At 48.5% G+C, this 20,335-nt stretch overlaps 1 protein-coding gene across 1 annotated transcript in view; it reads left to right on the top strand.

Moving 5' to 3' along the window:
• Positions 1-779: 779 nt before the first annotated feature.
• The window catches only part of bmp1a (bone morphogenetic protein 1a), a 34,330-nt gene continuing 14,774 nt past the window's right edge, over positions 780-20,335 (top strand). Inside the window, 8 exon segments of the mRNA XM_084467592.1 lie at positions 780-958; positions 9,438-9,545; positions 10,451-10,570; positions 10,779-10,896; positions 12,505-12,529; positions 12,531-12,684; positions 13,008-13,113; positions 18,674-18,798. Coding sequence (XP_084323718.1) covers positions 814-958; positions 9,438-9,545; positions 10,451-10,570; positions 10,779-10,896; positions 12,505-12,529; positions 12,531-12,684; positions 13,008-13,113; positions 18,674-18,798 — 901 coding nt within the window. The 5' untranslated portion in view covers positions 780-813.

Below are 20,335 nucleotides of genomic sequence, written 5' to 3'. Positions count from 1 at the left end.
CCCCGCCCCCCTAACTAGTCACCTACTCTAACCCTAACTAAATAAAACATGTTTATATTTGGTCAACAGGTGGCGCTTCTCTAAAAGTTCTTCTCTAAAAATGTTTTTTTAAACGATGTGTGTGTGTGTGTGTGCACGCGCGCGTGTGGGGGGGTTTGTGTTGGGTGGATTCAAGAGCACACGTGCGAATATTTCCGCGTGCGTGAGCGAGCGCTTTTGTTTTGGCTCTTTCCCTCCACGCGCATCTCGCGCGCCTTGATGAGCGGATGAGAGAGAGAGAGAGACGTAGAGAGATACTTTGTGAACTATTAATATGTCCCCCTATGTATCCCTCCTACCGTAGGCCTACTATATTGCTTTTCATCCGATGGATTCCCAGACCGTGCCGGGTTGCTAGGTCCCATGTGTTCACAGCGCAGACCTCAAAGGTGTTTTTTTTTTTTTTTTTTTTTTTTTCTTCCGTAAAGGTGTGTTTTAGTGCGGTTATAAAACCAAAGTTTGCAGCTAACGTGCTACGCGCCCCGAGCTCGGCTAGGGGCGCATCGCTGCCCCGGAATCAGGACTCCGTTAAACCCGCCCTCCGGAGGGATCTCATTTCCCCAAACCTCCCATTTTCCTCTCTCTCTCTCTCTCTCTCTCGCTCTCTCTCTCTCTCTCTCGCTCTCTCTCTCTCTCGCTCTCTCTCGCTCTCTCTCTCTCTCTCCCTCTCTCTCTGTCTCTCTCCCTCTCTCTCGCGCGCGCGTCTGTCCCTCTCTCTCGTCCCTCTTTCCTCCCCTTTATTCCTCGGCTCTCCGCCGAGTCCCCACTAGAACCATGGATCTCGCGGCGAGGTGTGCGTTCCTGCTGGGCTGCCTTCGCCTGCTATCGGCGGTGGATCTGGAGGCGATAGAGCCGAGCTACTATGTGGAGCCGTCTGCCAGCTCAGAGGTGATCGACTACAAGGATCCCTGTAAAGCTGGTAAGCTCTTTCTTTGCAGCGGAATGTACCTCTCTTACTGTGTGGAGGTGAAGCCTGCCACGGATCCCGTTTAGTTTGGAGCTGCTCAGATGGCCCTGGAGTCTCCAGGGATGACAGCCGGGATGTGGTTTTTAATAAGCTTTAGGACGCGTTCTGCGTTTTATTTCACAAAGTGACACATTTGTTTGGATATTAAAATGTATGATGACAAAAAAAAGTATAATGTTGTAGATATAAATAGGAGAAAACGTAACCAAAAATCCGAGGAGTTGACATGCGATTGGCCTACTTTTCTTCTTTGTGATGTTAGGAGTCTGAAAAGTTTTCGCTTAATGTTTGACCAGATGTACCGTCAGGCCTGCTATTCATAAAGAACAACAACAACAACCCCTCTAACGGAGACGTTTGGCGGCTGGATGAACACATTGCCGCGACTGTCTGGGAAAACAACGAGATTCAGCTTTTTATTATATTAGAAGGATTTGGGCCAGTTTCAGATTGAACTGAGTCTGCTGCCGTCCACCGGCTGGTCAGACAGCCACTCAGAGTGGAGGAGGGGGAGCAGTGAAGTTGAGAGGCGATGATGTGTACAATTTACTCCATTGTTTTTATTTATTGTATTCCGCGAAAATGCAGTTATACCCAAACATGTAAAGCTGCCTTTGCGTGTAGTGTAGGCTTACATACAAATTTGATTATGTATCAAGTTATTCTAACAATATAGCTCTAGGCTATATTTTTTATAGCATTGGCCAAAGCCTATCTCAGTTGTCATTGCAATCAGACGATTCCCTCGCTTCCAATGTGAACTCGATGTCTTGCCAAATCCCTTTGAGGGAATTCGAACAGATTGTGTTTTCCATCTGGTGAGCGTATTCAGGTTACAGAAGAACCGTTGGATTCAGGCTGACCTCTAATGTCCTCAAAGTCCTTACCGATCTGGCATCTGCAAGTTTTATGATGGGACGATTTATTACAAAGACACTTATTCTCCCAAACTCTCAGCTGTCTCCTGGACATCCCCTCTCCTCTAGAGGGATGTCAGAGGAGTGAGTCACACACCAGACTCCTCCATGGGCTGTAAGGGGTCTGACTGTTGAGGCTTCATGTAAACACTGGGTGGTGCAGTGATGGTGGACCAACGTATCACATTGAAGAGGCTGTCTTATCTTTACTGGTGCTCCCTGCCCTCTTTACTGGTGCTCCCTGCTTTCTTTACTGGTGCTCCCTGCTCTCCTTACTGGTGCTCCCTGCTTTCTCCTTATTGGTTGTATTCTGAAGTGTTCACAAGAAGTGACTGTATGAATCACTGTTTATGTTTTCTGCTCAAACATGTAGCAAATGTTTGATGCCAGAGGAACACGAGCCCTGTCGCAAGAGTGTGTGTGTGTGTGTGTGTGTGTGTGTGTGTGTGTGTGTGTGTGTGTGTGTGTGTGTGTGTGTGTGTGTGTGTGTGTGTGTGTGTGTGTGTGTGTGTGTGTGTGTGTGTGTGTGTGTGTGTGTCCACTAATCATCTCTGCACTTCCAATCAGTGCGCTGGCTAAATGTGTTGCCTATAAAAGCAGCTCTATAACAATTGTTTACATTGTTTACATTGTTTTGTATAAAACACACGTTTAGTTTATAGCTTCCTCCTGGTGGGGGAGGCTTGCCTCTCTGCAAGAGTTCCTTTTCCCCCCTCCAACACCCAACCACCCACCCATTTTTCTTCTCTTCTCTTACTCAGTGGCAAAGGTCCCTATGCTGACACAACAGACAACTCACACCACACACACTGCTACAATGGAGAGAAAATACCTAGATTAATCATCACCAGCAGCGTCTTATTGAGTCAGGCTTTTTAATTTTCTTTTTGGTTTTACAGTGCATTATTGCATTCATTGCTTTTTGGCTTTGCCTTCCTCCCTCAAGGAAAGTTTTGTGTGGCATCTTGGGTCTGTCGAGTGAGCGTCAACTGGAAGCTCACCTCAGCTGAACGTTTGAGGGCTGCGTTTCAAAGGATTATCAGGCCGTTGTCGTGTAGACATGTCAGTGCAGCGCGTGGACGCGGATTTGAGTTACAACCATCTATTGATGGAGATGAAGTGTGCATTGTGCAGCAGTAACTCTGACACTGTGTTGAAATGTAAGTCGTGGAAAAACCCATGAGTTTGCAGAACTCCAATCTTGGCAGTGTCCCAATAAAGTCATTTAACCCACAGAGATTATTTTCCAGATAAAAAATGTATGAGATCCAGTCATGCTCATTGTCTGCCCTGTTTAAATGCTCTGTTTTTCAGAGAACAAGATCGCTCTTGACATTGACATGAACTTCTGGATTTATTTATGTGGATGCTTGCTTTCATGCCACAATCCTGCCTGCTGGTACCATCCATGGGCTTAAGATGTGGAAGGGGGGAAAACTACAACTAATGTATATGTAGTTTTTAGTTTGGCATGCGAGTGTGCAAGCTGTTTGTATTGGCATGGCTTTTAGTGAGGTAAAGAAGGTGCAGCTAGTAGGAAAATACACACACACACACACACACACACACACACACACACACACACACACACACACACACACACACACACACACACACACATGCGCGCGCGCACACCGTGGCACTCACTTCAGATTCTTTCTTATGCAAGCGGCTCCCTTTACCGAGCGGCTGACACTCAGCGAGACTGTGGGTCATTCACTGATTGCCAAGGGGAGAAGGCTAGTGGGAGGAGGGGTGCGGCAGGGTCAGCCAGGCCAGGCCAGCAGCAGCTCAGGTGGGCTGAGTGTTGACCATTCATGTGGGGGGCTGGAATGCACCAGACATTTCTTTGCTCCCTTTCCAACATCCTCTCCCCGATGTGTGGTTGTTTTGGACAAGTGGCCAAAACAAGAGTCTGCAGACAATGTTTCTGGGTGAGAAAGTGGAGACGGCCCATTTATGGTGTTAATTGCTTTCAATCAACCGTGCACCCATATTTTTAGGATGAGATAATCATAATTTTTTAAAGATCTTCGCTAATGTATTAGACTGACTGACTGGTTTTGACATTTACGAAGATTATTATGAAATGGTAAAATAGGAATCTAACAAAGAACACACTTTGGCAATCTGGTTTGGTTTCTTTGGATTCACTTAACACATCCAAAAACTAAAATAGATGGTGATATTCTGAGACAGACGATTTGTGAACACTGAGTTCTGTTGCACTTAATCCTCATTCAACAATATAATCAACCCATCTTTTCTACAGTTTATATTCTAACGAGATGATAAAGAAGAGAAAAAGATTGGTGCCAAAGTACGACATCATTCCGTAATTGCGCTAGTTCAAAAAGATTCGGTGCACGGGGCACTTCTACTACTTCTGAACCTCTGAATGCCCTTTTTGTGCAGAACTCCAGCATGGTGGGGCTGTGGGTTGGGTCTGAACTCCCCTTTCTGAAAGCACAAAAACAAAACAACTGCAATTCAAGAGACGGATCAAGGCAATCGTTTTTTCAAAGGTCTATCTGCCAAGTTCTCCCTTTTTGAAAACTGTGATGGGGCTGTCCGCTGAATGGGCTTTTAAGCGCCATTTAAATAGACCCATTCCTTTATCATGGAACCCAGCCTATAGGGCCCGGCCCACACTGTGTGTTTGACATCACAGCCCCCCTGCAGATCCTCTCCCTGCAGGGGGCCAGTGATTAGCGGGCCAATCTATTGGCATGATCTCGGAGCATTAGCCGGAACAATGTTTGTTTTCCGTGCTAAGTTATAACTAATCTTGCGCTGCTAGTCTGGGGACAGAGCTCGCGAGTAAGACAAATGCTTTGGGGGAGACATTCACATAGCTCCACTGACGCCTAATTAGGCTCTAATAATGACCAGCTTACCAAGCACCTCTTTATTATTCACTCGTTTGCTACTGATTCATTTTGCCCTGACACATTACGGCTCACCTTGAAAGGTGCAGTTTCTGTCTTCTCATCAACACTGAATAAATATGAATGCATTGAAGTCACCCACTGAGGGACATTTTTAGCTCCAGCAGGTTTTTATTTATAAGATTGTTAGAAACATCCTCTTGATGGCCTCTCGTATCTAAACCTGGCTGGAGCAGAGCATCTTTCTTAGATGCTGCTCCGTTTGGCCTAGGTTAGAATAATCCACGTTCTGCATGCCTCAAAAAATGCGTGAAGATCCTATTCTAGCAATGTAATTAAGTCAAGGTTTTAAGGGTATCCAACTCAGAGTTAACACACAAGAAGAAGTCAACAAACAGAGATCCATCGTGGGCGGGTTATGGTGGCATTTCCAGGAGGTTTAGCTGTAATCAGTGGCAGAGATGTGTTGAAGCCACATCCACTAATGGCCTTGATGGAGTGTGAAATGTTACGGTTCCTTGCTGTGTGACCTTTCCCTCCACCGGCGCCTTGGCGTTGTCAATAAGAGCGCGTCCCCGGTGTGGCAGCGGCCGTCTTGATCTTTAGCCGGGCTGCCTCTGATGAGCGCAGGCTTTTATTGGAAAATAATCCAGTGTCTGCGGGCTTTAGCCTGCGAGCTGCGGCGGAGTCCTTCTTTTAATTATGCCTTTGGAACCAGGGCAGATAAGCCGACGTCTCTCCCACCTTGGGCTCGGATTGCACTGATAGGAAGGTCCACAGTGAAGGTAAGCATTTGCAGGAGCATCACAGCTGCTGTTGTTCACAAGAAGGTAAAATCGCTCCTGATTAACAATGAAACCGGTCCTCTTTGTGCAAGGGTCCCACTTTCAGAGACGCCTGTGACTTTGTTCTAAATTCACTCTATATCCTTAGTTTATTATTTTTCCCTATTTTAATTTGCGTAATCTCATAGCATTTTAGTTGAAACAGGTTTCTGGGAATCAACCCCCTTTATGCAACACTTATCCCGTCATCAAACGGTCATCACCTTAACGCAATACACTATGGGCTCCCATTGGAATTCAAATGCAGCGTTTGTTACCAAACACTGAAAGGTGTCGCCACCGCATTGAGATGCATTCCAGACTCCTGGTTGACACGGTGTTTTGCACCGGGGGGAGAGAGCGTCTTACTCCTCCACACACGATCAGGACCAGGGGCTGTGAGGCCACAGCTGGACCTCTAAATATAGGCTGCAGCGCTGCCTTCTGTGTAATCTCAGGCCTGATGTTTGTGCAGGGCTTCAGTGGCAGATGCCCCGGTGTGCTACTTACAGAGGGGAGACTTAGGGAGGAGGAGGAGGAGGAGGAGGAGGAGGAGGAACAAAGCCAAGGGTCTGTTCTTGCAGGATGGATGCGGCAGAGGACAGGGCATTACTCGAGTCAATGGACTTTAATTTGATTTGAGAATTAAGTGTAATCTGACTGGATGGGATGATCATTGGTTGGGGGGGTGTGTGGCCAGTGTCTGATCCAAAGGATTATAATGGTGAAGAGACTATGTAAAAAAAAAAAAAAAAAAAAAAAATTCCCAGTAATGGGGGGTAGGGGGTCCCAGATTGTGACCCCAAAGCGTTTCAGGCTGGGGGTGTAGTCTGATAGTGTACTCTGGTTGTGTAGTCTGTTGTATGATGGTGTTGTATGATGGTGTAGTTTGGGGGTGTGGGCAGGTGGTGTAGTCTGGTCTGGTGGTGTAGACAGGTGGTGTAGTGTGGTGGTGTAATCTGGTGACGGTATAGTCTGGTGATTCTGTAGTCTGATGTCTGATGGATGGTGTAGTCTGATGGTGTAATCTGATCTGATGGTGTAGTCTGATGGATGGTGTAGTCTGATGGTGTAATCTGATCTGATGGTGTAGTCTGATGGTGTAATCTGATCTGATGGTGTAGTCTGATGGTGTAGTCTGATGGATGGTGTAGTCTTTGGGAGTAGTCTGATGGTGTAATCTGATCTGATGGTGTAGTCTGATGGTGTAGTCTGATGGATGGTGTAGTCTTTGGGAGTAGTCTGATGGTATAATCTGATCTGATGGTGTAGTCTGGTGGTGTAGTGTGGTGGTGTAATCTGGTGACGGTATAGTCTGGTGATTCTGTAGTCTGATGTCTGATGGTGTAGTCTGATGGATGGTGTAGTCTGATGGTGTAATCTGATCTGATGGTGTAGTCTGATGGTGTAGTCTGGTGGGACGGTGCTCTGGAGTAGGGTTTCGCTTCACACAGTCTGTACTCTGTTTCCGTGGTCGCTGAGATCGGTGTTTCTCTGGAGTTTGTTTGCGTTGGCTTGCCTCCAGAGGTCCATGGTATGTAGTGCACCGTACAGTGGGGATGATAATAATGATCCGTTTTAGTTTCTTCATATTAAACATTCCACAGCTGCAGTGTTTTAATTTAGCTGATTAATTCTGCTCGGATCGTACTGTACTGGCTTATGATCTTTGATCTCCACCAGCTGGCCTCATATCTGCTGTATTTTACTAATTCATCCCACGTTCCCCTCTGTGCTGTGTGTATAGTGTACTTCGTATTATCACTACAACTCTGCTTTCTGGATGAGTTGATCACCTCTCACCTCTGCCCACTCCAGCACCTCGGCAGGCCCACTGCTGTGTACACAAAAGATTCCCAAAACTCTGTGTCTGTGAATAATTAAAGCCTGAAGACAAGGGGATTAATTCATAATCCTTTCCCCGTAAACCTGCACTGGCGGCGGCGGCGGCGGCGGCGGCAGCAGCAGCGTGGTCTCCACGGCGACCAGCGGGCCCCTGGGGAGAGACGCTAGACCCACCGGGTTCAGGCTTTCGCTCACTTCAAATCCTCACCACCACCACCGCCACCGCGTTGTCGAGGAACAATGACGCTTGTGGATTAACAAGCCCTCTCCAGCACGCTTGGTGGGACGGGGGTGGGGGTGTGGGTGGGGGTCGAGGAGACCGGCATGTTGGTTTTTAGCCTAGGGTGGAGCCAAATCATGGATGATGCCATGCAGAAATAATGGGTTAGCTTTAATAGTCTCAACGCTTTCCAGCAGCGTAGGGTTTATGACCCAACGAGGGGAGCAGAGCTCTGTGGTTAATGGTAAGAACCTTACATTCTGCAGTGTCTCCAGTCGCCACCTATACACAGGCACTTATTGGGATGCAAGAAGAAGGTGAGCTGAGGATGAACTAGGACAACAACGAGGCACATCCGCCGCTTATCGATGAAGACATCTGGCTCTGCACTGATTAGGGAGGGGTTTTCTTCCTGCGGTAACTTTCTAGTCGAGGAGCTGACTGTGATTCGTCGGCCGTGCGTTATCGTGGTTCGCTGGCAGTGAATTACTGGGTGTTTTTCAGGAGTACAAATGAAAGGATCCTTGACCTCTGTGGAATTTGAAACCCCTCGTCGGTGCATGACTGGTCTTGCAGGCGGTGATCTACACCTCTTCTTATTGCTATCGTTAGCTAATAAATCCACACCGCCGTTCTTCAAGGAGAGCCCTGCAGGAAGGGGGCGGAGGGCGGCTGGTCCACTGATTCAGATGATATCCTACATGAGGAAACATGCCATAACATTCAAGCTATGAAGCGATTAAGATCTGATTGAGCTTGATATTTCTTTCTTTATATTTATCCTTCCAAATAAATGTGTCAGCCTTTCCCAGGGCCACACTACAGGATCCGCCCAGTGAGTCCCGGGTGCGGACTTTAAAACCAACAGAGCCTTGACCCTGGCCCGGGTAAACCCTTCCTTCCAGTGGTGAGACTGCCTGTCCTGAGGGCTTCATCACTGGGAAGCAGTGTGCCTTCCAGCATAACACCCACTGAGGGAGGGAGGCCTTCATCTCCTGATGACCCCTCTCTCTGTTCACACCGCCCACCCCTCAAAACGCACCCCACCCCGCCCACTCCTGCATATAACGCTGCAATAAATCCGGGAAGCTTGTTGGTGTTAAAGGCTTGTAAAACAGAGCGCCCTGTCCCTCCAGAGAGGAATCCCAGCCACCACAGGACCGGGGCATTTATCGAGGAATCCCATAAAGCACATTCCTCATAAAGCCAGCCTTATTTGCTTATTTCTCTTTTCTTTGCCATATTAAAAAGCTGTTAGTTGTTTAGCGTGCCTCGTATGCACTTTTGAGACGGCGTCCCTCCATCTGAAAGCCCTAATGGGCCCATTACTGCACCAACATATGGATTTATTTTAGTGGAGTGATGCACAATTTTTATGTAATATATTTTTTAATTGAATATGATTTATCCAAATCCCAAGGTGTGTGTGTGTGTGTGTGTGTGTGTGTGTGTGTGTGTGTGTGTGTGTGTGTGTGTGTGTGTGTGTGTGTGTGTGTGTGTGTGTGTGTGTGTGTGTGTGTGTGTGTGTGTGTGTGTGTGTGTGTGTGTGTGCGAGCGCGAGCGACTACACACTTCAGGGCCCCTAACAAGTGCTTTGAACAGCGTTTAGGATAGCCCTCTCATTCTGCGAGACAGGAAAGGCCTGCAGGCCAGTAGACGGTGCAGCTCGCTGCAGGTCGACCTCGCCGCGTGCTGCCTCCATTAAGCTGACGCGTGCTGCCTCCGTGTCTCCTCCAGTGGCCTTCTGGGGGGACATCGCCCTGGACGAGGAGGACATGCGGATGTTCAAAGTGGACCGCATCATAGACGTGGCCCAGAGAACCGTCCAGACCTTCAACAACACAGGTAACCAGGGGAAAAAACAAAGCATTTTCAGGAATAAACAGTAAAGGCAACAATAACAACTCAATTGTCCTCTTTCGGTAATGGACTAGGGCTAGCATCGGTTATCACATAAATAAAAGACTGGACATAAACAAAGACGTAAGGTAGATATAGATGTATGTTCCCCTCAGTTGTAAATGCTTGGAAGCCATTGCCTGTGAATCTTTTCCAGTAAGATATGACTCAGGACGGGGGAGTCGTTTGGGGTAAACTTTTCAGAGGCCAATTAATATCACAACCACATTGACTCTTGGAGAACCGGTTTGTGGAGAACCGGTTTGTATAGTGAATGTTCCTGGGTGGTTATCTAGCATTCCAATTTGAATCCTCTTCTTTAAAAAGTAGTGTTTAACAGTATGTTTAACTTTAGGTAGAAGGGACCAGAGTTCTTCTCATTCCAAAAAGATAAGTTGAGAATGAACGTGTACATTTCATACTCCAGCCAGTGTCACGTCACTGATGGGACACTCATTTCATTAACAAATAAAATCCCTCACTAGGAAGGCCAATAAATGAATGCTGAAGGACAGTAGGAGAGGGAGATCAGAGTCTTCATTGTAACAGCTGGCAAATAACTTTGAGCTGATGAGGGCTGGAATGGCATTACATCTGGTGTGTGTGTGTGTGTGTGTGTGTGTGTGTGTGTGTGTGTGTGTGTGTGTGTGTGTGTGTGTGTGTGTGTGTGTGTGTGTGTGTGTGTGTGTGTGTGTGTGTGTGTGTGTGTCATCTGATTCACAGTTGTGAAGGGGGGGGGGGGGGGGAAATGGAACATACTGCACGTGCTGACAATCTTTCGTAGTTCCTAGACATCCTCTCAGTATCTTAATTGAACATGAACACGTTTTCCTGCCTGCTGTGGATTCCAGACTCTCTGACTAACCGGAACCGACAAGGTGCTCACCGGAGGAAGCGGGCGGCCACGTCCCGCCCGGAGCGGGTGTGGCCGGAGGGCGTCATCCCCTACGTCATCAGTGGAAACTTCAGTGGTGAGCAGCGCTATGCCCGCCGCAACACGCACTCAGAGTAACACAACTGTGGGGGAGTAATGACACAACATGTTATCCTACCACAGCAGTCAGTCCAACATGTAATTGCCGTTGTTGGCAATGTGGTGGTCCTTCCGTGTGTGTGTGTGTGTGTGTGTCTGTGTCTTGTGTGTTGTTGAACCGCAGTGGTGTGTGTTGTCCCGTCCAGGCAGCCAGCGGGCCATTTTCCGCCAGGCGATGCGCCACTGGGAGAAGCACACCTGCGTGACCTTCATCGAGCGGACGCAGGAGGAGAGCTACATCGTGTTCACCTACCGGCCGTGCGGGTGAGTCAGCGCCCGGCGGCCCCACACAAGCAGGAGAGCAGAGCCACTGACCACACAACCTCATTGTGTTGATCCACCACCTGAACCGCCCCCCCCCCCCCCCCCCCCTCCCCCTCCTCCCACCGACCTCGTGGTGATCATCCACCCGAACAGCTTCCGCCCCCCCCCCCCCCCCCCCCCCCCCCCCCCCCCACGGCCCTCTTGGACATCCCCCCTCCCCCCACCCCATCTCCCACCCCGCTCCTGGCAGCCTCATCCACTACTTTGTGTCCGCGAGGCGGTCCGTGTGTCCGTGGTTGTTCCGGGACCCCCCGCCAGGGCGCAGAGACAGAAGCCCATTCATGGGCAGAGCGTGCTTCCTGCTCCGCCGTCACAGCGCGTCTCAGGCAAACAGTTTGTGTAATACTTAGTGGAACATAATGGCACCCAGAGGAGCGCGCACTAAGCCTTTCCACAGGGTGCACCTCAGCAATGGTTTTCTGCTTGACAAGTCGGTCCATTAATTAGACGACGCCTCTCTGGGCCTTGTGGGGCCTGACGGCCCCCCCTGGAGAGAGGCGCTGGTCTTTCAGGGTTCTTGTTGCTAAGCGACTATTGTGAGTTTTAAATTCCAAAATCCCTTTTCAGAGAGGTGAAATATTCCTCACTTCCTCTGCCCCGCAGCAGGAGTGCTGTGCACGCCACGGCTGACATCCTTGTTGTGATAAAAATGACCGAATATGCTGAAAAGCTTTTGGCTATAAATTCAGAAGTACATTTTGTTATCCATAGTTATATTCAGTTTTGTATCACAAACTTTGGCCCAGCCACGTTTTCCCGGCCACGTTTTGCCCATTGACAAATCCAGATGTACTATATTCTTTGAATACATAAGAAAAACCATGAACTCATATCTTGCTATCATGACCCATGTACCACCGGCAAGCGGATGCAACTTTATTCCAACCGAATTCGTCAGTGGCCATTTTTAGCCCTGGCGGTGACGGCCCCGAGGAGGAACAGGGATGACATTCTCTGTACGGGCGGCAGCGGTTAGCGGTGGGATGGCTGGCTGGCCTGCGTGTTCAGCAGCAGACCCATCTGGCCTGTGCAAAGGTCAAGGCGTGTCTCCGGAGAGGCTGGCCGGGCGCACCGGTGTGTGTGTGTGTGTGTGTGTGTGTGTGAACCTTTCATGTCCAGGCCAGTCAGCCTCCACTGCTGCGCTCGGTTGCATCTGTGCTGGCACACACGTGAATGAGTCTCTCTCCTGTACGTCTGTACGCCGGAGAGGCTGCCGCTGCTGAAACACTACAGAGGCTGTCAGGAGCAAGCAACCGTTTCCATAACGATCCCTCTAGACGTGAACACTGAGTTTGCTTTAGGAATTATATCAAATTGGCATGTTTGGAATTCCCATGTCTGTCCGCCCTGGTCCCGATTCCCATGTTTGTCAGTCCTGTAGGGATTTCCTCTTGCTTAATGTTCCACTGTTGGGCTCGGTGTGTGTGTGTGTGTGTGTGTGTGTGTGTGTGTGTGTGTGTGTGTGTGTGTGTGTGTGTGTGTGTGTGTGTGTGTGTGTGTGTGTGTGTGTGTGTGTGTGTGTGTGTGTGTGTGTGTGTGTGTGTTTAGATGCTGTTCCTACGTGGGCCGCAGGGGGGGGGGGACCCCAGGCCATTTCTATTGGCAAAAACTGTGACAAGTTCGGTATCGTGGTGCACGAGTTGGGTCATGTGATCGGCTTCTGGCACGAGCACACCAGACCGGACCGGGACGAACACGTCAGCATCATCAGGGACAACATTCAGCCAGGTAGGACCTGTGGCCTGGCTCCCTACCTAGCTACCTACCTACCTAGTTCCCTACCTACCTACCTAGCTCCCTACCTACCTAGCTACCTGCCTATAAGAAAAGACGCACGACTAAGCTAAACTGTACTGCAAAATACTAATTCCTGTGTTCATATTTAATAAAATACTATTTTAATTATATATTTATTGAAAATGAGTTAGTTGTGCATGCTACACATGTATATTTATTTTAAGTTAATACAATGAATATGTTTAGCCTAACACAGCTATGTCCTCATCCCTAGCTTACATTCATATTTCCACATTTCCCCTGGCGCTCTGCAGGTCAAGAGTACAACTTCCTGAAGATGGAGCCGGGCGAGGTGGACTCTCTGGGCGAGGTGTACGACTTCGACAGCATCATGCACTACGCCAGGAACACCTTCTCCAGGTAAAGGACGGCAACGCTCTCCTCCCCCGGCCGTCGTTTCTCTTCCTCTGCTCCGTCCCGCTCCGTTCAGCCTGGGGTGGACCTGCCGGTACTTTCCCCTCCGCCCGGTCTGTCCTCTTTCTTGGACCCATTGTTTCGTCAGGCCTTTCTATGTCTGTAACCAGGCCAGACATAGAAAGGCCTGACGTGTTGTAGGCTTTGCCGTTGCGTATAACCTCGCCAGAGTTGTAAATCACAGCGCTGGTGGCCTCCATTGCTCTCGTTGTTTGTGGCAGAGCCTCGGGCTACAGGAACATCTGCGCATCTGCCACTGTTTCTGTTGTCATTGATGGCATTTAGAGATGCACCGCAATTAATTTGGTTCATCCGAAACACAGGAACCGTCTGGATCAGTCTGACACCAATGGCTTGAAGATGTTTTATTTTAGAAACAGCTGCCTTGGATATGGTGTTTGTAAATGTTTTCTTCTCTCCATCCTGCCTTTCTCTCATATTATTTTGGTCACGGTTCTCTTAACTTCTTGAAAGAAACGAGAACAACGCTAGAATGCTTTTGGAGGGATGACAGCAGCTCACGATACGTGGCTGATATCTCAGACTGAATTTTATTGCTGCTCCCTTGAGTACAATCACAGAAAAGCTGACGCTGATGCCCTGGGGGGATTGAAGAAACATTTTGGGAAATAGGAAGTTTCCCTTTCCCTTTTTTAAAATGTTTGGATTGTGCATTTCCGGACCTTTTAAAAAATAATCTAATTTCTATTCATTTAGCATCTTGGCTGAGGTGTTCATGTTCCTCTGCTGACTCAGCACCAGATTCCTGCCTGCATCTCTGCATCAACATTCTCCTCAGAGGCTTTTTATGAAAACATCATAGTTCTCCCTTTTCTTTATTTTGGCTCTTTTCTCTCTTTCTGATGGAAGTTTTTCAACATTTTGTTACTTTCTGTAAAACATTACACATTCAACTTTTAACTATTCATAGTTTTTTTAATGTAAATAATCCCTTAAAATCCTTTAATAGTAGTTACTGTGGCTTCAAGTCAAAACTAATGATGATGAAAGGCTCCAACGATGGCAACGTGGCAGAATGACGAAACACAAAATGTTCTTGTCTATCGATGACTGAGGATATTGTGTTCACCGTGAAAGAGGTGTGTGTTGTTGGGCCGAGCTCCAGGCAGAGGGGCTGTGTTGAAACACTTTAAAACGTGTTAACGCCCTTAAACACGCCGGCCTCCACCTACAGCTTGTCCCTATCAGGACCCCAGCAGTCCCGCTGTTCCTGAACTGTAGCATCAGCAGCAGACGCATTAGCATCACGCCGCCGGGTAACCTAGCGCCGTGGTCGCTGCGGGCTGGCTCCCCCGGCAGCGAGGGCCTTCGCCTGATCCCCCCAGAAGCCTTCACTTTCCGCCGTTCTCGGCGCGATGGAGCTCCTTGTAAACCTGGAGGCCTCCTGCGGTCAGCTGCCTCGTTACGAGCGTGTGGACCCCGCACAGAACCGCTTTGATGCTCGGGACTCGGCCCGCCATTTCGAGACGCGTTAAAACCATTTTTTGTATTTCTTTTCTCTAATACCTTTTCTGCAAGCGCTTATAATTCTGCTGGGGTTTTAATATAGTCCCCCGATCTTTCAGAACATCTCGTCTGGTGACAAGGACAAAGTAGGTTAGCCAGTAATTAGCTTGGCATCAAGATGACATGAAAGATCTCACGTTGTTTCCCCTCACATTTTACTTCAAAGCTCTTTCCTCTGCTTTAACCTTTACAGCCTGCGCAACAACACATCCAAATGTTTCAGAGGTTGTTCTTTGTACTCCGTCAATAACTGTCTATGGCCGACAGATCCCTGTCCATTGATTCCTCGTGCCTTTTGCTTTTTTTGTACAGAAAAATAAATCCCAAGGCAATGATTTCGCAGTAACTACCAGGCACGGATTCATGGAATTGCTGAAGTGGTTGTCATGCCAAATTAAAGTTGATGTCCTCCTTAAAGGAAAAAAGACAAATGTGTGCTTGTTGTACCAAAACGAGTCTTTACGAGGCCTTGGTGTTCCAGATTACCTCCTTGTATCATGGAATGCATCGTGGACTCTCTGTGCCAGGCTGAAGATCTGGGCTGTGTGCTCCCACATGACGGATCTGAGGCCCTGTCACTCCCCTCTTTGCAAGTGCTCTTCTCTCATTAGAAGTGTCTGCTTACAGCTAGTTGGAGGCACCGTGCTTACTGCTTACAGCTGGTTGGAGGCTCGGAGCAAACACAGAGGGAGTTGACTCTCATTGTAATTGCATTAAGCGTTCAGCTCACAGCAGTGTGGCTCCATAACTTCGCCAGGAGGTCTATCATAAAGTAGGAGGTATTTGGACATAGGATGTCAAAGAAGGAGTCGTCTTACTGTCAATAATGTGTCCTGAAGGTTTGTTCGACCGATCCACTGTAAAGCAGTTTGTCCTCAAAACAACTTTAATGCAGACCTTCTGGCCCCACGGCTCATCGTTCCTTCCCCGGTAAACCGTTGTGACAGACCCTCAGTGTAGAAGGCTAGAGTGTAATGTTCTAAGTGGAGTGAACTTAGAGCTCAATGGTTCCTATATCATGCTCATATGTGAACCAGCTGTTTTCTCTTCCTTTGTGTTTCACGCACTATGTTGGCCCTTAACTCTGTATTCTCTCGCTCTCAGTCTCTCGCCCTCAAGCTCTCTCTCTCTCCTGTTCTCCCTTTCCTGTTCTCTCTTACTCTCTCGACGTATGGAGCCTCCTCCCAACGCTCACCCGCCTTGCGCTCGTGGATGCCAGATTACGGGAACCGGAGGGAGGTGGAAAAGAAAGATACGGGAGAGGGAAGGAGAAGCATCTTTGTGTTTGAGGCGCCCGTGGCTGGGTTTAAGCCAACAGGCCGAGATGCCTGTCTGGCCCTGTGCATCCACATTGCCTGCCAAGAATGTGCCTCACGCAAAATGGAAGTGAATTATGAAATTCTTTATTATTCACCTTCTTGCTACAGAGGAGCCTGGGCAGCAGTAGGTGTCCAGCAGATGTAGGTGAGCTGCACTCCACGGCCGGTGGTGTTTCCATTTGTTTATCTACACCGTGACATTCGGTATAGAGCCATAGCTGGGCCAAAACAGACTGTTAACTGTCTTTAGCCTCAGAGTTTGGCATGCCATGGAAGAACCAAGAAGTTTATAGTGGGTTATCTATTGCCTGCTGTTGACATTCGACTTGCTGGAATTTAGCTTGCAACCCCGCTCCCACCCAAAACACAGACATCCACCCCCTGATCAAAATAGCTCTTAGACATAAGAGGGCTGTGGGCGTTACTATGAAGCGGCCCTGCATCACCCAGACAAGGAGGGTCCTGTTAGCTTTTCTCAGGTCACTCCAAGGGAAGATATGCTGGCGTTTTCTTTTCCTGGGAAGCTGATTGGCTGATCTACCTGTGCTCATGTCCTCCCTTTGTCCAGCCCTTATTGAGAGGCGTGTTTGTTCAGGGTTTGTACTGTAAATCACCGTGGGAACCAAGGGCCTTCGCTCGGGGGCCGTTGTTGGGAGGATTTCACGGCGTGTCCTCTTGCTCCTGGTGGTGTCTCCCTGGGTGAAAGGCTGAACCCTCTTGTTTTTCTTGTCTGGGGTGTGTTGCCCCGACCTGGAGATTCACTCGCTACCCCCGCCTCCTTCCGCGCTGCTCCGGAGTGTTTTTCATGGTTCGCACATGGAGCGGAGCCAATTCAAATAAGACCTGCTAGTGCCCCTTTGTCAGCCCTGACACCGGCTGGAGTGGCCCGCTGCAACGGCTCCATTCCTCTAGCCGCTGCAGGCAAACAGACGGACCCACTCTAGACACACGGACCAATGGACAGACCCACGGACGGACTGCACACACTAGGCCAACAAATTGACTGACGCTGACAGACCCACAGGCGGACTGACTGCTAGACAAACGGACCCATAGACAGACTGCACACAGTAGGACTGACTCTAGACAAACGGACCAACAGACGGACTGACTGCTAGACAGTCGGACAGAAGAGCCGCTGACCGACAGGCTGACGGACGGACAGACAGCCGGGCAGTTGGGCGGACAAACAGACAGACACGGTCTAAACCGTTTTCTCTGGTTGCCGTGTTTGAACATATCTGGTGTTGATGGCCGAGTCGCCATGGGAACACCCAGTCGACTGGACCGATGCTGGAGAAGGAGAGAGGAGATGATCATCTAGCCACACAGTGTCAAGTTTTCATTTCATTTTCATTTAACCTTTATTTATACTCGAAAGATTCATTGAGGGATGACCCTGATTTGCAATGATGTTGAGTCAGCAAAAACAACAATATATACACAATATACAATGCAAATACATCAAATATACAACAACTGATAAAGAGAAAAAGAAAATTTAAACATTTACAGAGAGATGTGGAATGGCTGGAATTAAAATAAAATATAGCTCAATTAAAACAGTTGCAGGTAGAGTTTGGCAGATTTATGATAATATGTCTAAATTGGTTAAAGGATATTAAGGTATTACTTTTAATTTGTTGCTGTAAGTGTACTTGCCTCGAGCGCTCTCGCTCTGCCCTTCGTTTTGGGTCTGTTCTGAAATTGGATCCTTATCATAGTCCACATTCAGTCTTCAGAATAAATACCCTGCATTGGCTAGCTGTTGATTTGCCCCGATTAATAAACCAGGGCTAACCAACGTATTAATTGCTGTCACCATATGACGGGTCGCAGACATGACCTTTGCTCATTATAAGACCCATGATGTTGCATCAGTTATCCACAACCTACGACTGGTTGGCCAACCATTTCATGTAACCCATGTGGGTAAAAGGAAAAGGGTTTCAAAGAACAATTATTTAGTATTTAATGGTTGATATTTCTGTACTATATCACAGAGTTTAAGGGACCTGACATGATAATACCCAATTGCATGTTCAAGGTCACACAAACATAACGGTCAGTAAAGCCGCCGTAAGCCAATGGCTGTGAGGGAAATCACGCAAGGTAACAACCCTTAGGATCTGAAGGAGCCTGGTGGTGTTTATCTTGAAGAAGAACACGGTGTGTCCGATTTAATCCAGGAACATTCTGGAGCTGATTCCGATTGGATTGAAGTCGTTTGTGTTACAGCAGAAATCCTTTGGCTAAGGCTGACAGAACGTGCCGTGTGGCAGCTGTGTCCTTGCTTCACTGTGGTGCAATAGTTATTGTTCCAAACGGACAACTCTTCATCCCTGTGCGAGTTCTGAAACGCTGATCCAGTCTTAATAACAGCAGGGGTCCGTGGGGAAGCCCTGTCGGGTCAATGTTCCAATGGCAGACAGCCAGATGTTCATACCAGTCCACGTCTTCACGCTCCAATACTTTCATGTCCACTCTGGATGAATCTGCTGACAGCGGCGTATATACCTTCTCCATTATTGACCATATTGTCCACAAGGGCTTGTTTCTTGGCAGTCGTGTGAAAGTATGTCCAAGTAATGTGTTTACATTTGAGTGTCCTGATGATCCTCTATTTTTCTCATGGACGCACATTGTCTGTCCACTCCCAGGGGGATCTTCCTGGACACCATCCTCCCCCGCTATGACGTCAACGGCGTGCGTCCTCCCATTGGCCAGAGGACACGGCTGAGCAAAGGGGACATTACACAAGCGCGCAAGCTCTACAAGTGCTCCCGTAAGACCCCGCCATGTCTGTAAACATATCTGTGTTTGTTGCATCTCCACGTCTGCCGCAATATACACGTGCCTTTGGTCAAGGGGACAGAGAGACAAATAGAGCGGGGAGGGATACATAGACAGATGGAGACAGTGTCATAAACACAGCGGGGGAGAGAAAGCGAGAGGGAGAATGCATCCCGGCACTTCCAAGATGTAGTTTACATTGTGTGGAAAAATAGCCACGCATCCACACAGGCCTGGCTCCTTGGCTACGGTTTCCGAGGCGTCCGAAACCCAGAGGAGTGTAAACAGCCCCCAGGGACAGGAAGTTGGTCATCGCTGGGAGAACGAACCAACAGCTGCTCAACGAGAACAAGTGACTCAAGAAAGGTTTATGGGAAAGGACACCCGCACTTTCCTCAACGTAAACGTCCCAGCCTCGGGGGGGGGGGGGGGGCCCCCCTGTCTCCGTCCTGCTTGGTGCTGGAGAAGACACGGGGTAGCCTCTGCAGCATGCGAGTGGAGGAGACGTAAGGTTCACAAACCCCCAGTCAGTCGCAGCAGGCTTCTGTCGGATGGATCAGATGTTTAGGCAAGTTAAATGTAGGGTTTTTTGTGAGGAGAGCTCAGCTGTCGGCTCCACGTCACGGTAGCTTCGTAGCGAAGAGAGGAGGCCGGTCATCGGCCTATTTCAGTACTTCTGTTAAGATGTGGTCGGTTTGAACCATAATTGGGATGTCATCAATGGGACGGTTTAAATATACTGTATGCCCGTGTGAGGGCACCGAGTTCAGCACAGTGTGGGAAGACGCAGAGCAGATGATGTGGCGAATATTTTGTGTGTGTGTGTGTGTGTGTGTGTGTGTGTGTGTGTGTGCGCTTGCCAGTTTTGTGATGGCTACGTTGAGTCTCCACATGTGTTTGTGGTTGGGTAGTGGAAGGTAATGCATGGATGTCTCCCAGTCCTCTTTATGCCCTACCCGTGGAGTGTATAAAGTAAGGGGATCGGTAAACCAACGATACCCTTCAGTAACAATTACCATTTAACGGGTAGGTAAAGCCTGCCCGTTTTAGCAGTGGAATTTCCGCCCATGGGATGAAAAAAAATATTTATATGAGGCAACCAAATAGAAGTCGAGGGCTTAGAAAACGCAAGTACAGTGGGTCCAGAGGAGCAAGTGTGAGGGGCGTCGCTACAACCCACGCAGACTGGCTGGAACGAGCCAGAGAGAAAACGACCGCTCTGGAAGAGTGCTTTCAGACATAGTTTCTCCACAGCTTCATACGTTTCAGACTAAAGTGAGTGAGACCCAAACAGAACGGCTCTAAACTCACAGAAGTAAACGTCACAGAGCTGTGAACTCCAGTAGCAGACGTGTAGGTAACCCGTCTCCGTGCCCACTGAAGGGCTTTTCCAGTCTCCAGACACTGATCGTCACTGGTTTCCACACTATGAAAGGAGTGTTAATGGAGCTCCTAGCGCTCCACATCCTCACAACACATTTCAACTGATCGTCCAGATCCTTTGGAGCAGTCAGTCCAGTAGAAGGAAA

Source organism: Micromesistius poutassou (assembly GCF_964030765.1).
Source record: "Micromesistius poutassou genome assembly, chromosome: 5".
NCBI lineage: Eukaryota > Metazoa > Chordata > Actinopteri > Gadiformes > Gadidae > Micromesistius > Micromesistius poutassou.
This window is presented reverse-complemented; position numbering and strand designations above follow the sequence as displayed.